This window comes from Trachypithecus francoisi, unplaced genomic scaffold (assembly GCF_009764315.1).
Source record: "Trachypithecus francoisi isolate TF-2019V2 unplaced genomic scaffold, Tfra_2.0 Lachesis_group0, whole genome shotgun sequence".
Lineage (NCBI taxonomy): Eukaryota > Metazoa > Chordata > Mammalia > Primates > Cercopithecidae > Trachypithecus > Trachypithecus francoisi.
Genome location: NW_022681453.1, coordinates 58912389 through 58931556, shown reverse-complemented (window position 1 = coordinate 58931556; position 19168 = coordinate 58912389). Strand labels below are relative to the sequence as shown.

The 19168-nt window shown below is 50.2% G+C and overlaps 1 protein-coding gene across 3 annotated transcripts in view; it reads right to left on the bottom strand.

Annotated features, from left to right (window-relative positions):
* The window catches only part of FGD5 (FYVE, RhoGEF and PH domain containing 5), a 124778-nt gene that overhangs the window by 19192 nt on the left and 86418 nt on the right, over positions 1-19168 (bottom strand). The window contains exons 6-13 of one of the 3 annotated variants that reach the window (XM_033210808.1): positions 17243-17403; positions 16819-16975; positions 16089-16176; positions 14506-14556; positions 13902-13960; positions 7229-7300; positions 4055-4173; positions 1984-3734 (exon numbers count right to left, since the gene is read on the bottom strand). In XM_033210808.1, the coding sequence (XP_033066699.1) occupies positions 3638-3734; positions 4055-4173; positions 7229-7300; positions 13902-13960; positions 14506-14556; positions 16089-16176; positions 16819-16975; positions 17243-17403 (804 nt within the window). In that variant the 3' untranslated portion in view covers positions 1984-3637. Of the gene's footprint in view, positions 1-1983; positions 3735-4054; positions 4174-7228; positions 7301-13901; positions 13961-14505; positions 14557-16088; positions 16177-16818; positions 16976-17242; positions 17404-19168 lie in introns of those variants that run through there. The other 2 variants (XM_033210806.1, XM_033210807.1) reach the window with 2 other exon arrangements.

The window sequence follows — 19168 nt, the reverse complement described above, 5'->3', positions numbered from 1 at the left end:
AGTGGAGCCAGGGGTATGGCTTGATGAGTGTCCTTCCAGTGTGTTCGGGAGGGAATGTCAGAGCTGCTCTCACAGTGAACCTGCGCACAGGTTCACGAACCTTGCCCATGAACCCTCCCAGCCTCAGGGAACCGACCTGTGTCACTCGGGAGAGCAGCCCCAGCCTCTCTGTGATGGTCCCTCAAGCTCCTGCTGCCACGGCAACTGTCATGAACACCCTAAGGTTTCCTTCGCGGTTCAGGACCAGGCTGCCTCCTAATTTGCCCATGGCTCTCCTGCCTGCTTCAAAGTACATGCTTTACAGCCCCAGCTTGGAGGAAGGAGGAAAAGCCCATCATGAATGGGTAGGGGGGCTTCCCACTGTAAGGAGCCACCAGGGGGCAGCCCCACCTGCAGCTCAGGGACGTCAGGGCCTGGTGGGACACTTTCCGCAATCTAACAAAACTGCTGGGCACGAGCGCCCAGATGCCCCGACTCTGTTCTGCAGTTCAGATTATTTTCTGAAACTGGCACCTTTGAGGAAGAAAAATTCTTCCTAAGTGTGTTTGTTCACCATGGCACTCCCTGGCTTGAGCACCTGTCGGGCCGCCCTACTCCCATGTACGCCTGCATTAGACAGTTATCAACACTGCTCAGTGGAAGGGCTGCGCTGAGCCAGAGGAACAAGAGGGCCCAGGTTCAGACTGTGGGGCTTATGGCCTAATCATGGCGGGGTAATCAGAGGGACGCAGGCCTATCCCTGAGGGAAGGAGATGTTCTGATAAAGGGCCATGCCAGACTAGGGGAGTGTGGGGTAGAGGAAAAGCAGGGCTAGAGGAGGAGGAGGGGGAGGGGAAGCGGGGGTGGCAGCTAGGCTTCCATAGAAAGTGCTATCTGAGCTTGGCTTGAAGGGGAGGAGCTGGCACCCTTCTCAAAGAGCCTCAGGTGTGTGAGGGCCAGTGAGCCAAGACCAGGGACAGATGAAGCAGAGAACGGGGTGAGGACAGATTGGGGAAAGCCAGGCTGCTGTGTCTGTTCCTGGCATTCAAGGTCCCTGGGAGAGGCACAGAGATCAGAGGAGCGTGGCCAGAGGAGGTGGCCAGATGCAAATGGCTGAGGGGCCAAGACAGAGCTCCACCCTGTGCCATCTGCCGCCTCACTGCTTCCCTTGTTTTAAACATCAGGGAGCTGAGGCTCAGGGAGGTAATGGGATGTGCCCATGGGTCTCACACCAGTCACTGTCAGAGCTGGGGTCTGCATCTGGTCTGTCTGCCTCCCCATCGCCATCCTGTACGGCCTCCCTTTTGCATCCTGAAGAGGGGGAATTCACAGGGACCCAACTCCCTGCAGGGCTGTGCTGGGGTAGGGAGCTGATGAAATCTGTAGCTCTAGATAGAGAGGGAGGACCTGTGTCCCATGGAACAACTGTCAGTGGGAAGGGAGAAACTGTTGTAACTACTATCAGATAAGTGGCTTCTACCTCCCAGGCACGTAATTAAATGCCAGGAATTTAATTCTCAAAACCACCCAGTCTTTCCACTTTTCCTGGTGGGAAACTTGAGGCTCGCACATGTCTGTGAGTTGTCCAAGGGTCACAGAAGAAGTAAGTGTCCCACGGGGCAGGATCTAACCAGCTCCGTCTGGCTCATTACCTGCCCCTACATTCAGGGATCTCTCTTCAATGGAGAGAATTTTTTTTTTTGAGACGAAGTCTCACCTGTCGCCCAGGCTGGAGTGCAGTGGCGCGATCTGGGCTCACTGCAACCTCCGCCTCCCAGGTTCAAGCCATTCTCCTGCCTCAACCTCCTGAGTAGCTGGGACTACAGGCACCCGCCACTATGCCTGGCTCATTTTTTGTATTTTTAGTAGAGATGGGGTTTCACCGTGTTCGCCAGGTTGGTCTCAAACTCCAGACCTAATGACCCGCCTGCCTCAGCCTCCCAAAGTGCTGCGATTACAGGCATGAGCCATCGCGCCCAGTCGGGAATTTTCAAAATTTAGACTTGTCTAACATGGAATAAAAAATGTCTTCCACCACTGGACTCCAAGACCCACAGCAGGGCAGAGGCTATGTCTACACACCAGCACAGTTCCTGGCACGCAGAGGAGATGGATAATAAGCTACAGAATGAATGAATGTTACAGCAGGCAGTGAGTTCCCCAACAGTGGAGGTGTTTAAGCAGAGGTTAAAAAAAAAAAAAAAGACGACCTAGAGAAAAGGACTCAAGCATCTGTGGGGGCTTTGAAATCCTTCTGAGAACCCAAATCTAAACCACATGCTGCTTGGCTCTCAGATCCCTCTCAAAATCCCCCCGGGGGTCCACTCTCCTCTTGCCTGCAGCTAAATCTCACCCACTGCAGCACTGATTAGCCAGAGTGAGGCGTTCTCAGGGGAGGAAAGAAACAGCTCTTAGGAGGGAGGGGAGGGAGGGAGACTCTGGACTTGGGTCACCTAGTGCCTCATGCAGAGCCTGAGGCCACCAGCCATCCGGGCCCAGCACACCCTGCCAGCACTGCAGGCCCCATACTTCCTACACAGGCTCAGGATTTCTCCACCAGCGCCACCAGCTCTCTCTGGAATTCAGCCCTCAAGTGGCCCCTCTATGGGCAGGGCCTATTTGGGGCATGGGGAAGACCCCACTCAGGAGCAGAAGGCTGCAGACAAAGGCTTCTTGAGGCTCACAGAGCTCCTCCAAGACACCACACTCTTCATGCCTCTATCCTTTGCTTAGGCCCTTCCCTCTCCTGAAATGCCCTTCCTTAGTGCACCTGCCAAACTTCCATCCTTCCTCCAGGGCTGAATTCGGGTAGAATTTTCTTCAGGAAACATATGAAACACTGAGCACAGTGTGCACACCCAGCAGATATTCCATACACGGCAGCGCTGTCGTGGCTGTGGCTCCTCTTCTCTTTACCTCCAGCCCTCCTTAGTCCTCTTTGCACCCGAGATTCCCTCCATATCACGCTCATAACTCTGCATTTACAATGGGCTGTCTGCTTGCTTCTCCCTCCCATTAGACTCTGATGGCTGAGGGCAAGCTGGGATTTTTCTTTCTTTGTTTCTAGCACCAGCACACATGAGGTGCTCAGTCAACACCTGGAACAGAGAGAGTTTGTAGACTCTTACCACAGCCTGTCTCTCCCACTGCACACAGTGCTCTAACAAAGTATGAGGAAGCTGGGAGAGGCAGCCATGGCAGACAGGAACAACGAATGACAGCAGAAGTGCAGAAGCAAGAGAAAAACTGTGCCCAGCAGAGAGCTTGAAAGACATGGCCACTTGGGGGTCTCAGGACTGGGGCACTCAACAGCCACTAAGGCCGATACAGCTACACCCTAGGCCTGGACACTCCCTGGTATGCAAGACTCCAGCTCTCCATAAGCAAAAATGTTAAATCACGTCGTGTCTCCTGCACAGTACAGAAAGTGCAGGACTTGGGGCACAACCCTTGGCTCCTTCCTGGGCTTCTGCCACCTTCCTCTCGGGAGGCCTGGCTACAGCGACTTTCCTTTCTGGACCTTGTCTCCGAGTATTAGATAAGGTGGTTGACAGACATCTACAGTGGGGATGTGGGCAACTACATCTTGCCAACATTCCACTCCAAATCATTCAAATAACAAATGAGCAGTAGGCTGTGATGTCCAAGGGTGAAGATCTCAGCTGTCCGGAATGATCCTCACCCCCAAATTTCTGCTCTGTTCTACTCTCCTCTCACCCTCTTCCACTTGTCCTTGAATAAGGGCCCTCGAAAACCTCACAGAACGGCCGGGCGCGGTGGCTCAAGCCTGTAATCCCAGCACTTTGGGAGGCCGAGACGGGCGGATCACGAGGTCAGGAGATCGAGACCATCCTGGCTAACACGGTGAAACCCCGTCTCTACTAAAAAATACAAAAAACTAGCCGGGCGATGTGGCGGGCGCCTCTAGTCCCAGCTACTCAGGAGGCTGAGGCAGGAGAATGTCGTGAACCCGGAAGGCGGAGCTTGCAGTGAGCTGAGATCCGGCCACTGCACTCCAGCCCGGGCGACAGAGCGAGACTCCGTCTCAAAAAAAAAGAAAAAAAAAAAAGAAAACCTCACAGAACTTGACAGTTCCTGAGCTGGCCTTGGGGACCAGCCACTTACCAGAAATAGGTGCCGGGGTCGTCTGTTTTTCCCTGTTACTTTCATCAGCGTCCCTTCCTTCAGAAACTCCTGTGGGGAGAGAAGCAGAACTGGGCTGTCAGGCTGATGCCCCCTGAAGGCTGATGCCCCCCACAAGGGTGTGGGGAAGGCCCCTGAGTGGAAACTTAAATCATAAAGCCTCCCAGAGGACCCGAGAGCAGCTAGCAGATAAATCCTCGCTCACAAGAGAGGTGCTGTATATGCTAGAGCAGGGCTGGGATCGTAGTCCTGAAAGACACCACCCTGAATGTCATAATCCCTAAAGTCTAAATCTCAAAAGTCTAAAATCCTTAACATCAAAAATTCCAAAAACCACCCTGGGTGCCATGGCGTGTATCTGTAGCCTCAGCTACTCGAAAGCATCACTTGAGCTCAGGAGTCCAAGACCAGCCTGGGCAACTTAATAAGACCCTGTCTCAAAAAAAACAAACCACTCACAAAATTCTGAAAATCACAATCACAGGAGAGCCGCATTACGTTAGGTGGAATTATTACCCTCTTATTATCTTTGTTTGGAAATTAAGTATGATTTAAGGAGATGCGTGAGGGGGGCCAAGCTGACAAGGGATGGACTTGTGATGGTTAATTTTTAGGCATCAACCTGACTGGATTGAGGAACACCTGGAAACCTGGCAAAGCAATTCACCATGCTCTGTATTACATTCTGCATCATTTCCAATACTGGAGGTATAAACTGTATATAGACTTTTACAGGGTTCTAATTCATTTTATGTTTTTTTTTTTTTTTTTTCAAATTTGGCTTCCTGAAAAGTGCATTATCATAACCAGACGCGGTGGCTCATGCCTGTAATCCCAGCACTCTGGCAGGCTGAGGCGGGCAGATCACGAGGTCAGGAGTTCAAGATCAGACGGGCTAATATGGTGAAACTCCATCTCTACTAAAAATACAAAAATAAGGCGGGTGTGGTGGTATGTGCCTGTAGTCCCAGCTACTCGGGAGGCTGAGGCAGAAGAATCACTTGAACCCAGGGACAGAGGCTGCAGTGAGTCTAGATCATGCCACTGCACTCCAGCCTGGGCAACAGAGCAAGACTCTGTCTCAAAAAAAAAAAAAAAAAGGAAAGAAAAGTGCATTATCACAATGTTGAATTTGTGTGTAAGCACTGTGTATGTACTTAAAAACACAAACTTCCTCAATGAATGGAGATACCCATTTTGTACATTTGCATTTGTGAAAGATAATATTTCCTGAGATCTTAGCTCTGTGGGTGGCTGCATATACTGTGGTGACCCATCACAATTTTTAACTGAGCTCATCAAAAGCCTTCGGTTATTTGTCATGGTATTTCAGGTGACCACAGTTATAAGGCTGGGTGCATACAATTACTAACCATAGACACACACTGATACATTTCCCTGTTTGACCTTTTTTTTATGAATATCGTTTGTGTGCTTAGTCTTGACCCATGGAACTATTGTTAGCACACAGCAGCACTTATGCTTGCAAAATTATGTATGTTCTAAGTGCCTATTTTATTGTATAAAGTGGCCTATGAAGTATTCTGTTGTGTTTTTATGTTTCTTAAATAAATTCCCATCAGGCATGGTGACTCATGCCTGTAATCCCAGCACTTTGGGAGGCTGAGGTGAGCAGATTACCTGAGGTCGGGAGTGTGAGACCAGCCTGACCAACATGGAGAAACCCGGTCTCTACTAAAAACACAAAATTAGCCAGGCGTGGCAGTGGCTCATGCCTGTAATCCCAGCTATACGGGAGGCTGAGGCAGAAGAATTGCTTGAACCTGGGAGGCGGAGGTTGCAGTGAGCCGAGATCGCGGCACTGCACTCCAGCCTGGGCAACAAGAGCTAAACTTAGTCTCAAAAAAAAAAAAAAAAAAAAAAAGATAAATAAATAAATTCCCTTTTTATTTATTATTTCTTTTTATTTATTTATTCTTTTGAGACACCTGGGCTAGAGTGCAATGGCACAATCTCGGCTCACTGCAACCTCAGCCTCCTGGGTTTAAGCGATTCTCTTGCCTCAGCCTCCTGAGTAGCTGGGACTACAGGCCACCATACCTGGCTAATTTTTTGTATTTTTAGTAGAGATGGGGTTTCACTATGTTGGCCAGACTGATCTCGAACTCCTGACCTCGTGATCCGCCCACCTCAGCCTCCCAAAGTGCTGGGATTACAGGCGTGAGCCACCGCACTCGGCCCCATAAATTCCCTTTTTCAAAATATAAATATCTTTTAAATATTTTTCTAAATTATTTTTTCCAGAATTATATTTTTGGGATCTTGATCTTTTGGGATTTCAACATTTGGGATCATGGTGCTCAAGACTATCTCTTTCAGGATTCTGGGTGGTCCAAGCCATGACTCCCTCCTTGGCTTGTACCCATGAGGAGTCCATTCAGAACAGAGCCTCTGAAGGTCTAAAACAGCCGAAGACCTGGGAACAGCTGCTACAGTCCCCTTAATTCTGGAGCTACAAATAGATGTTTAAGAAACAATTTACCAAACTCATGATCCTGGCTAAAATACTAAATGTAACTTGACAGCATCTCAGCCCCATGAGACACCTGCTAACCTCGAGGAAAATTCCCCTGAGCATGCACTTTCATTCCTTTGTCTCTTGTCCTTTATGGAGCATAACTAGTAATGAACGTATTTTTTACTGTTTTTAAGCTGAGTTTTACATTTTCCATTTGGAAGCTTTAAAGAGAGTGAATTTATCTCTTCAAGAATGTTATCTTCAAGAAGTTTTCTGGGGGCTTGCTCTTGGGAGATCATTTTCTGTTTTCCCAGCAACTCGGCACTGAAAATACTTGGTGCTTCCTCTTCTTGGAGGTGAGGAGAGCCACAGGCAACACGAAAAAAAAAACTGGTGCTGAGTCTTTAACTGCTCTGCAGGCAACACATGGGGTGGAGAACCCCAGGGAAGGTAGCCGAGGGCCCCGGCCAGGAGAATCCAGTGAGCCCACGCCCACCCGCCTGCCTGCCCTCCACGGGTAGACAGCACCTGCAGCCAGCCCTGTCTGGGGCCAGCCCAGTGAACAATGGGGCTTATCGGAGCCTCGCCCAGCCACCCTCTGCCCCTGCCCAAGGCGGCGGCACTCACCCTTCCTGGCTGGAGGAGATCCCCTTGGCCCCGGACGCTGTGCTCAATGTGGACCAGCTTCTGCAGGTTTTCCTGTGGGTGGGAATGGGGTGAGGGGGAGATGGTCAGGGCCCCTTCCAGGCGTCTTATCTCCTCTGTAAGCCATGGCATTGCTTCTGTTTCAGACAAAAATGAAGCCCGGAAAGGCCTGCCCCAAATCCAACCTCCTGTATGAGGCAGGACTGGGACCCGAGCCTGGGTCTGCAGGGAGCCACCACCATGGCTCTGTGTGCTGTGGAACCAGCTGCCTGGCCTTGCTGTGCAGTCCAGCATCCCAGTGTTTCTCTGGAAAACTGCTCCTACGCTCTCTAAGCCTATGTCCCTCATGAGGCCTGGAGCATGGGGACTTCACCGGACCCAAGGCTGGCCTCACGCCCTTCTGGCTTGCAGCCCATAAAACCTGTGGAGGAAACTGGGTCCACACTCTACGGAGGCTCGTAGTTAGAAAAATAAGTGTGCCCTGTCAGTACCTCACTGGGTTAGCCACAAAATGTAAAATGACAGGCCCCCTGTATCCTCTGCACAGCACCCCATAATCCTAGATACAACAAGCGCCCACCCTGTGGGCAGGTGCCCCTTGAACCTTACACAGGGCAGGTTCTAAAGTTGTAAGGTGAGCATTGTGGGTAGACAATTTGCCCTGAAAAGTCCTTTCCATTATCTATAGTTTTGGGCATAAAATCCCATGCAGTAAAAAATGAATAATTGTGGTTCCATTTCCACTTATGATGCAGGAAGTACAAGAGAACACTGCTCTCACTGTAGTGTGAAAAAGCCAGATAACCTTCAAAATCATAACTTCACTTCAGCCTGTGGGAGAGCTGGGGTCACAAGGCAACCAAGTGAACTGGGTTCCGCCTGGCAAGCCTGTCCACGGAGGATTGAGACACAGGAACTGCCGCACCTCTGGAGACACACAGGAGGCAGAGGTGGCTGGTGTAAAGGAAGGTACGAAGAAAGCAGTGAAAATGTTAATGAATTCTTTTTTATTTTATTTTATTTTTTATTTTTTTTAAGACGGAGTCTCGCTCTGTCGCCCGGGCTGGAGTGCAGTGGCGCGATCTCGGCTCACGGCAAGCTCCACCTCCCAGGTTCATGCCATTCTCCTGCCTCAGCTTCCCGAGTAGCTGGGACTACAGGCGCCCGCCACGTCGCCCGGCTAGATTTTTGTATTTTCTTTTTAGTAGAGACGGGGTTTCACCGTGTTAGCCAGGATGGTCTCGATCTCCTGACCTCGTGATCCGCCCGTCTCGGCCTCCCAAAGTGCTGGGATTACAGGCTTGAGCCACCGCGCCTGGCCAATGAATTCTTTAAGGACAAGTATGGGCTGGTGCCAGTTTAGAGTAATGGGCAGCTGCAGACCCGAGGGAACCTGTCCTCAATCGCAAGCTCTCATCCACGAGTCTCTGCCATGTGCCCACAAGAAAGAATGGGGCAAGGCGGGGCCACATGCAAAGCCCCGCCCACTTCCTCAGGCCTTCTCTCATGCAAGGCTTCAGTTCCGGTGGGAGGCGGGAGACCCCCCACCCCCAGAGTCCAGGAAAAGAGCTGCTGCTCTAGGGAAAGAGAGCAAAAGCTGCACCATAGGAGGGGGGTGGTAACCCCCTGGATCCAGTATTATGCACCAATACCTTGCTGGGGGATGGCCAGAAACCTGTCTAAAGCCAGCCACAGAGCCACAGAGCTCATCTGCTATGGAGGGGAGGGGCAGAAATGCTGTGAGAGCCTGGCTCACAGGCTCTGCTTCAGATGGAGGCATGTGCCCACCATAAGCCCAGCACTAAGTAACATGGGGCAGTAGCCTGCCTCTGAGAAGGGCAAGAGCATGGGGAGAGGGCCTTCCTGTGGTGCAGGGAGGTCTAAAAGCTGAATATGGAGCAGGAATGAAAGAAAAGCTTTCTGGCCTACCCCACAGGTCACAGCAGCCCCCACTGGAGGAACATGAAGCCTGGCAGTCACTGAAGGTTGATGACATGGCAGCAAAACCAAACCCCAATCAGGTGCTGACTGGACTGACCTGACTGCCCTGTATCCTACCGTGAACAGCCATGACCAAAAAAGAGGCATGCCCACCTTGAGGGGTAAATACGGTTTACCTCAGTCTCTACAATGCTTCTACACATAATGCCTGGCCTTCAATAACAAGTTATGAGGAACACAAAAAAGCAAGCAAAAAACTCCCCAACCTCAACTCATTTTCAAGAGGAGAAAGCATTCCATCAAACCAGAGTGAAGAAGGAACACAGCTGTCCGAGCCATCAGACCCTAAAGTAGCTCTGACTGGTGGGTAACAGGACCTGGCGGGAAAGGTGAACACCACCTGTGAGCAGATGGAGGATTCTGGCAGAGATGGAAACCATACATGAGAGTCCAATGGAAATTTTAAAAGTAAAACATCAGGATGAGAAACAAATAATTCCTTTGAAGGGTTTAGCAGCAAACGGAACACAGTTGAGGAAAGACTCCATGAGCTTGAAGACAGATCAGCGGAGATGATCCACACTGAAACACATAGAGTGGGGAAAGAGAACAGAGCATCCAAGAGGAGTTCCCAAAATTAATGAATGACAACAAACCACAGATCCAAGAAGCTCAAGAATCACAACTGGATAAAGAGCACCCCATTCCCCACAAAACACACACAGACACATCACAGCCAAACTTCCCAAACTCAAATCAAAAGAGAAGATCTTAAAGGCAGCCAGAGAAAAGGGACACATTACACAGACAGACACTCATGAGCATCACAGCAGACTTTCCACCAGAAACGATGTATGCCAGAAGATAGTGGAGTGGCAGCAAAGAAAAACTGTCCATCCAGGTTTCTACACCCAGGAAAAATATCTTTCACAAATTAAGATAAATTGAACAATTAAATTAATGGGTGGTAGGAACAAGGCTTCTCACTGTTGGAGTGAGAATTTACAGATAGGCAAGGGAGGAGGCTAGTATGGTCATGATTAGAATGGGAAACATTGGTAAAAACTCACAATGAAAAACAAATACATAAAATACAATAAAATAAAAATAAATAAAGGCCGGCCATGGTGGCTCATGCCTATAATCCCAGCACTTTGGAAGGCTGAGGCAAGAGGACTGCTTGACACCAGTGTGGGCAAAATAGTGGCACCTCAATCTCTACAAAAAATAAAACAAAACTCATGGTTAGTTTAATGTTCAGCTACAGATGGTTATGTACGGAAATATCAAAGATATGGGCATATGCAAAGGTTGGTATACACACATATTTCTTTGCTGTCAGCTAAGGAGGTGTAAAAGAAATGATACCACATTACCAGTGAGTGCACCTAATGCCCATATCTTGGCTTCTAATATTATTATCCAATTAATGCAACCAGGGCTCCATGGAGAAATGATTGATTCTAAGACTGGGGCAGGAAATACACAAGGTGCGTGATCCTGGAGCACCTTGCACTGCCAGAAAGTAAGGAAGTTCTCAAAACACAGACATATACACACACACACACCCTGAAATGTATATTGATGGCACCATGTGAAAAGGACACAGAAACCAACTGAAAACACGCCCAACAGCCAAAGCTGAAACAATTTGAGAAATAAAATAAGTAAGGAAGTGTTGGATTATAACAGTCCATACTGATATAAATGACTTCTTTATATATAATGACTAGATACACTAGCCAATGAGGGAGAAGAGACAAATCTCCCAGGCAGAAGAATTCCACATAACCCAGGTAGATACGGTGCCCTCAAGGGGAGGGAGCATAACCCCCTGCTCCTAAGAATGGGTTGCACAAACTGACTTTCTTCCAAAGGGCATAGAAAAGGCAGGGGTGAGAGAGAGCAGCTCCACAGTGGAAAAACCTGCCACCAGGTGACTTTAGCCAGGTGACCAAGGTCAACATTGATAGTGGTAAATCCTGTTGCTAGTATGTGCCCTTCATATGATGGGATGAAAAGTACCTTGCTCCGTAAGCCTCTTCCCAAATAACCCCATACGCCTAGTCTAATCATGAGAAAAACACCAGACATTTCTACCAGAAGGGCGTCCTGCCATATACCCAACCAGTACTCCTGAAAACTGTCAAGCTCATCAAAAGCAAGGAAAATAAGAAACTACTGCAGTAAAGCAGGGGCTAAAGAAACAGGGCCACTAAACAGCATGTGGGATCCTGGATGGGACCCTAGAACAAGACATCTGGCAAAACTAAGGAAATCTGAATGAACCAGGGTCTTAAGCTAATAATCCTGTATCAATATTTGCACATTAATGTAACAGATGTAGCATACTAATACAAGATGTTCATAACAGAGAACACTGTGTGGGGCATATATGGGGACTCTCAGTACTACCCTCTCAATCTTTTCTGTAAATTTAACATTGTTTTAAAAAATAAAGTCTATTCAGAGAGCAGAATGGTGGTTACCAGGGGCTGGGGCAGGGACTGGAATGAGGAGTTAGAGTTTAATGGGGAGAGAGTTTCAGTCTGGGAAGAGGAGAAGTTCTGGAGATGAATGGGGTGAGAGCTGCATGACAATGTGAATATGCTTAATATCACCAAACTGCAAAAGAGTAAATGTCCCAGGCAGAGTTCCTCCCACATCCAAGCAGGCATGGGCTAGGGGCCTCTGGTCCAGAGCAGACCTGGTGCAGCTGTCCACAGCTGGTCCCTGCTTCCCAGCACGGTGTCCAACTTCAGCCTCAGAGAAAGCCAGAAGCGCGTCTGGCCATGGGCTGCTCTGGTTCCTCCTCCGGGTGGGGCTGCATGTGCGAGCTCCCCGTAGGAGGGAAGACATATCCCTGCCTGACCTAGTTTTTCTCTCTGGAAGCAGAGGCAGCCCTGGCCAAAGGGAAATGTGGAGAACCTAGCCCATCTGCTGCTATTCCTCGACAGGGTGCTGGACCCCAAAGCAACTCTACTTTTTGGCTGTGTTGAGGGACTCTCACTGTATGTACAGGAGGCCAAAATGAGGAGGGGCAGGGAGGTCAGTTCAGAGCAGAGTGAGAGAAGAGAGCACCAGATTAAAAGGGCATGTCTGACCCACGCAGAAAACGGCCCGGAAACTGGCCTGTGTATTCATACCCAGCTGGTTCAGCCTCCACTCTTAGTCCACCTCTCACCAGCCAGCCCGACCTCTCTCCCTGGACTCTGGTCCTACCTTGCCATCCTGTCCCCATCTCCTAGCCATGGCAGGTGGCTCTCTGAACTCCAGCATGCACCGTCCCACCTCCATCTCTTTGCCCAGGCCAGCCGCAATTCCTGGCACCCCTTTTCTCCCTCTGCCTTCCTGGCATGTGTGCAACATGTGTGTAAATCCTGCCTACGGGGACACCTCCAAAGCATCTATTTTTTTTTTTAGATGGAGTCTCACTCTGTCGCCCAGGCTGGAGTGCAGTGCCATGGTCTCAGGTCACTGCAAACTCCGCCTCCCGGGTTCAAGCGATTCTCTAGCCTCAGCCTCCCGAATAGCTGGGACTACAGGTGCATGCCACCACACCTGTTTAAGTTTTGTATTTTAAATAGAGACAGGGTTTCATCATGTTGACCAGGCTGGTCTTGAACTCCTGACCTCAAGTGATCCACCTGCCTCAGCCTCCCAAAGTGCTGGGATTACAGGCGTGAGCCACCACACCTGGCCCATATCATCTCTCTGGCAACCTCGGCTGGAAGGGCCGCCTCCCTTCTCTGAACCCTGTGGCATTCTCCCATGACATTTATCATAGTCATTTGTATCCACATATTTATTACTCCACTAAGCGGAGGTTTCCTCCAGGGCTTGTATCTCCAGTCCCCAACACAGCACAAGGTCTGACACATAGCAGGTGTCCAATAAATGCAATTTCCCCTCCTCCTCTGCCTGTGGATGACTCACTGTATGCATGCCCTGTGTCTCTGTCACAGCAAAGCATAGCACCTCCTTGGCACACATGGTCATCATTTCCCTTCTGTGCCTGCAGAAGACATGACTACCTGGTCACTGAACTCTTTTCCAGTGACCTAGGACTCAGGCTTGGAACCATTCTCAACACAGAGCGCTGGCATGCCTACAGCTTAGCAGGACAGTGAGCATGTAGACGCAAGTAATCCTGGTGACCGCGTGAATGGAGCTGGGATGCAGGATCAACTCTGCCCTCTTTGGCAGAAACCCCGTGTCTAACAGACGGAGTCACACACAGTCAGAATCAGATCTGTGCTTAGAGCCACATATTCTAGTGGACTAGTGATTCTCAAACTTTTGTGGTCCTAACATTTACCCAGGGTGCTTGTTAAAAATGCAGCTCTCTAGATCCTACATGCAGAAGCTCTGACTGGGAGGATCTAAGGTATGCCCAGGAACTAGGAGTTTACAAACACCCCAGGAGCTGATGTGGGTGGCCTCAGACTACAATCGGGGCATTGCTTATCAGGTCTCCACAAGTCTGCAGCCATTCTCATTGTTTGAACAGTGAACCAGAGGCGCAGAGAGGGGCACACAGTGCCTGAGGTCACACATCAAGTGTCAGAGCCAGAACCCACGGCTCTCTGCAGAGTCCCAGAAGAGAGATGGTTGCCTGCAGCCCCTAGGAGTGGGCATCGGAAGGCTGACTGGAGCTGGTGGGGAGGTGCCTGGAACCTGTGTCTGAGGAAGGGGGCCACCGGGCTGCACTCACCCCTTGCTCCATGCTGTCGTTGGCACGGTCTGTGACTTTGGAGATGAGGCTCAGTGCACCTGGGGAGGGACACAGAGCAGGAGTTGGGCCATTGCATGAGGGGCATCAATTTTCTCCACTGCAGTGTCAGGTCCCAGGCCTCAAGCCCAGCTTGGCCACTACTGCCGAAGTGACCTTGATAGCGATTTGACCACTGTTATGCATGCCTCAGTTTCCCTGGCTATAAACTGAATATAATAGGGACCACCCCGGCAGGTGATACACAGGGATAGCCACATCGAATTGGGAGGAAACAGGGAGACTGTGGTGAGCTTTTCAGACTCAGCACCACCCCCCAATCACCCATATTCCAGTGACCTCCCCCCATCCCCTCTAACGGGATGTCCTCTCATCCTAGGATGTCCCCACAGCTGAGGTGACGGGGGACTCATCTCAGAAGAGCTGGGGGCTCTCACAGAAGGCCCAGACATGTCATATACAGAACCCACCAGCTGGTGGGGAGGCGACTATGTCCTGGGCCTTGGAACTGGGGCAGGGTCCAGGCTTTGGGGCAAGGAGGCAGAGCAGGCTCTAGTACCTCCCTCCACGTTCATGCTGAACTCACCCTGTGTATTGTCGTACTCGGCGGAGTCCGGGCAAAGGTTGTTTAAATAGTCTGTTGGCAGGACAAGAGCCAGGAGTCAGCCACTGGCGAGGTCAGCACCCTCTGCCCACAGCTATGGCCACCCGCTCTCTTGCCAGAGTTGGAAGTTCAAGAAGAGTGAGGCATCTACCCTCTCTCCCCTGCTGGCCCCATCACAATACCATGCCAGCATGAAACCAGGGCCCTAGGACCACCGGCAGCATTGCTGCCACAGCTGCTTGTCCCTCACTTCTCCAACAGATACCCACTGAGCACCTGCCTGGCACTGGGCCATGCCTTGGAGACAGACACAACAAGGTGAATCCATCTTCAAGAAGCTCTACATCCTCCAGCCCCTCCCCAGTGACTGCTTGTCCATCTGCTCGTTCTATTCTGGCCACGATGGCTTTCTTGAATGTGCCAAGCTTGTTTCTACCCCAGGGCCTTTTGTACTTGCTGTTCCCTCTGCCTGGCACTCTCTTCAGATCTTCATATGGCTCATGTCCTCGCTTTACTGAGATCTCTGTCCAATGCCGCCTCCTCAGAGAGGTCTTCCCTGATTGCTGAGTCTAACACAGCTGCCCTGTTCCCTCTGTCTCCTTAACTTGCTTTATTCTTCTTAAGAGTTCTTAACATACCTTATCTTTTGTCTTTCTTATTTGCTTGTCTAGGGGTGTAAGCTCCACAGTGTCACTGAGTTTGCTGTTCGATTTACTGTTGCATCTCCAGTATCCAGCGTGGGAAATGGTGCATAGGAGGTGCTCAATAAATAGTTCTTGGATTAGATGAATGAATTCTCTAGTCCCTGGCCCTAATGTATTTTTGGGGAGTCCCAGTTTCTACCTGGAATTACATATCCATGCCTACTTATGTACTGTCTATCTCTTTCATTAGGACATCACTTTCCCAGGGCAGGGGTCTTTGTCCATTTGGGAGGCAGTTGAATAAATGGGTCTAGAGCTCAGAACAGAGGAATGGGTGTTTCCAGTGGGCAGAGATACAGGAAAGGGCATAGAGAGGGAAGGGAAGGGGACCCAGGACTGAGCCCTGAGAAGCTCTGACGTTTATGGGGCAGTGGAGGACGGAAGGCCACCAGCACAGACAGAGAAGGGACAGAGAGATGGGAGGCAAGTGGGAGACAGTATACCACAGAAACCTCAGGAAGAAAGGACTCGAGAAGCAGGCAGTGGTCATGGGTCCAGCAAGTCCAAGGCTGATAATGTCCACTAATGTGGCCACAAGGAGGACTCTGCTGACAGGCGTGGCTTCAGTGAAATGAGGAGATGGCCAGCTGAGGCAGGGAGGAAGTGCAAGCTGGGGAGGGGTGTCGTTGGGTTTTTGTGTTTTACGAGGGGGGTGGCCACTGGAGGGAGCTTTCTAAGGTGGCAGGAGGTGGTTCAGGGGCCTCAAGGCTCAACTGGAGGGAAAGGTGATGGCAGACGCCACCCTTCCCCAACACCTGCCTGCCATGGTCAGAGGCGAGGTCGCCACAGTCCCCTCCACCCCTCCTCAGGGGCCTTCCCTGCCCCGCCACCTCAATCCCCATTGACCTCCGTGGGGCCCACCTGTGAGGAGCACTTGGTACTGGAAGAGGCGCTGAACCACCCGCAGCAGCTGATGCTTCGCAGTCTGGCTGCCTCCTTGTACACTCTGCTGTTCTCAAGACAGGGGAGGAAAAACCTTATCAGAAACCCCTCCTGAGCGCACACGCTCACAGCAGCCCACATACACTGTCCCATCCACACCTCTTCCTGGGCCAGCTGAACTTCTCCCTCATCTCCAAAACCAGGTTTTCCTCCTGCAGGAAGCCCTCCTGGATTAGCCTGGCCTGCTGTAACTGCTCACTCCATCATGCTCCCAGTTGGTGCTACACTCAGTATCAAGCCTCTCCTAGTCCCTGCTCTGCTCTTAATGTTAGCAATGGAGGAAAGCTCTCCATTTTTCTGCCCAGGAAAACTGGATCCCCAGTTCGTGGCTAGTGTTGGGAATTTCCTTGAACACTCCATGGCTGGGGCTCTGGTTTGGTTGGTGCTTTTCAACTGAGACAAGAAAACTACCCGAGACCCTTACTGTGGGTGGTGCTCACTGCACTGTCATCTGCTGCCCAACAGCAGATGCTCTGGATTCTGGGTTCTCCTTCCTGATGGGTCATCCTCTCATCCCTCTGGCCAGGTCTTCCCTGTCTGCTCCCCATCCCCAGACCTACCAAGATGTCCCATTGATTTGCATTAAGCCCTTCGCCCACCTCAACCCCTGCATCCTTATAGCAGGGTCTCAGAGGACCAGGGAACCCACCTCAAATTCACGGACAGCAGCTGCCAGCCGGGGAGAGTGGAGGCAATTCTCACTGAGCAGACCTAGGTACCTGTCGAACTGCAGGATGTGAGTGGCGTGGTGATCAAACTCCTGCTCCCGGGCCAGGAAGATGTCAGCTACCTTCTGCTGGCTCTCCCTGCAGCCAGGGATGGGGATAGGACAGTGAGAACTCAGCCTTGTAACCAACGCGGGGTTAGAAGCGGGGGCCTGGAGTCATATCCCTGCGTGCAGATCCCAGCTCAACCCTTGCACAGTTGTTTTACTTTGAGCAAATGACTTAACACTTCTGAGTTCGGCTTTCCCATCCATCAAACGGAGATACCATTTCATACGATGGTGTTTTATCCGTCTCCATTCCCTCAATGCAACAAAGGTGGAGCCTGGGGGTCCAGGGACTGCTCACCAATTTGACAGCCTTTCCTCTAGCTCCTCCAGGATGCCTTGGTGAAGGTCGTGGATGGCTGGGAGTTCGCTCAGGCCCTGCCTCAGCTCCTCCCGGGCCGATGTGTCTCTGCCTTCATGGTCCATGTCATCCAAGGCCCTCATGACAGCTCCATGGAAATCCTGAAACACCAAAAGGCCTGTTACCCACAGGTTGATAGGACTGAGCACAAGTCCTCCTTGGCAGATTTCCCCTGGGGCTTTGGAGCCCTGGCTTATGTGAAGACAGCAGTGAGAACTTAAGCCAGTGTCTCCAGACCCAACAGTCTCACCTACAAAGCAGAGATGACCACACGCACCTGGCGACCATAGGGCTGCCTGAGCTGACACCCAAAGAGCACCCAACCCAACACCTGCCGCAGAGCAGGGCTCAACACACACTCGCTCTCCTCTCCTTGTGGCCACTTGGTGAACACTTCTTTTACAAGATGGGTGAGAGATTGGGCAATTCCTTCTCTAAAGAAGCAGAAGGCTGGCCGGGCACAGTGGCTCACGCCTGTAATCCCAGCACTTTGGGAGGCCAAGGCGGGTGGATCACGAGGTCAGGAGATCAAGACCATCCTGGCTAACACAGTGAAACCCCGTCTCTACTAAAAATACAAAAAAAATTAGCTGGGCATGGTGGTGGGTGCCTGTAGTCCCAGCTACTCGGGAGGCTGAGGCAGGAGAATGGTGTGAACCCAGGAGGCAGAGCTTGCAGTGAGCCGAGAGCACACCACTATACTCCAGCCTGGGCAACAGAGCGAGACTCCATCTCAAAAAAAAAAAAAAAAAAAAGAAGCAGGTTTTGCTTTCTCATTATCCATCTTTGAAGAGGTTCATGTGCTATGCTGTTTCAAAAAGAAGTCTAAGGAAATTATAGGCATCTACCCTATGGTGTATTAAGAGGTGACTAAAAATGATAAAGGTGGTGGCTATGTAGAAATATTCACATCATAGTGTTCAGCAATCAAGAAGGGGTGCAGGGCTGTTTCCACACCCTGATATAACTGTGTAAAAAGTGAGTAGAGGAGAAAACTAAAAGAAAACAGGATGACATGCAAACAGTGGCTGTCAGGAGTATAGCATTAGGAATGACTGTTTATCTTCTTATCTCTATTTTCTAAAATCTATCATGATTAATGTAATTCTAAAACTAAACTCAATGTAATAAATATAAAAAGTATATCTGGGAGCTGGGCGCGGTGGCTCACGCCTATAATCCCAGTACTTTGGGAGGCTGAGGCGGGCAGATCACCTGAGGTCAGGAGTTCGAGACCAGCCTGACCAACATGGCGAAACCCTGTCTCTACTAAAAATACAAAAATTAGCTGGGCCATTTTGTGGTGCATGCCTGTAATCCCAGCTACTTGGGAGGCTGAGGCACGAGAATCACTTGAACCCAGGAGGTGGAGGGTGCCTCGGTGAGCCGAGATTGCGCCATTGCACTCCAGGCTGGGCAACGAGAGCAAAACTCCGTCTCAAAAAACAAACAAACAAAAAACAAAAAACAAACAAAAAAGTTGTATCTGGGTTCTCTAGTCTGTTCCATGTATCCTGTTTTTAATGCAAGTACTATGCGGATTTGGTGACTAAAACTTCGTAGTAAATTCTGAAGTCAGGTAGTGTGATGCTTCTAGCTTTGTTTTTTTTGTTCGGGATTGCTTTGGCTGTTGGGGGTCTTTTGCGGTTCCATATAAATCTTAGGACTTTTCCTACTTTTGTGAAGAATGTCACTGATATTTTGATAGGGATTGTATTGGATTTATAAATTGCCTTGGGTAGTATTGTCATTTTAGCAATATTACTTCTTCTAAAACATGAGCATGAAACATCTTCTCATTTTTGTGTGTCTTCTTCAATTTCTTTCATCAGTGTTTTGTGGTTTTCCTTGTATAGATCTTTCATT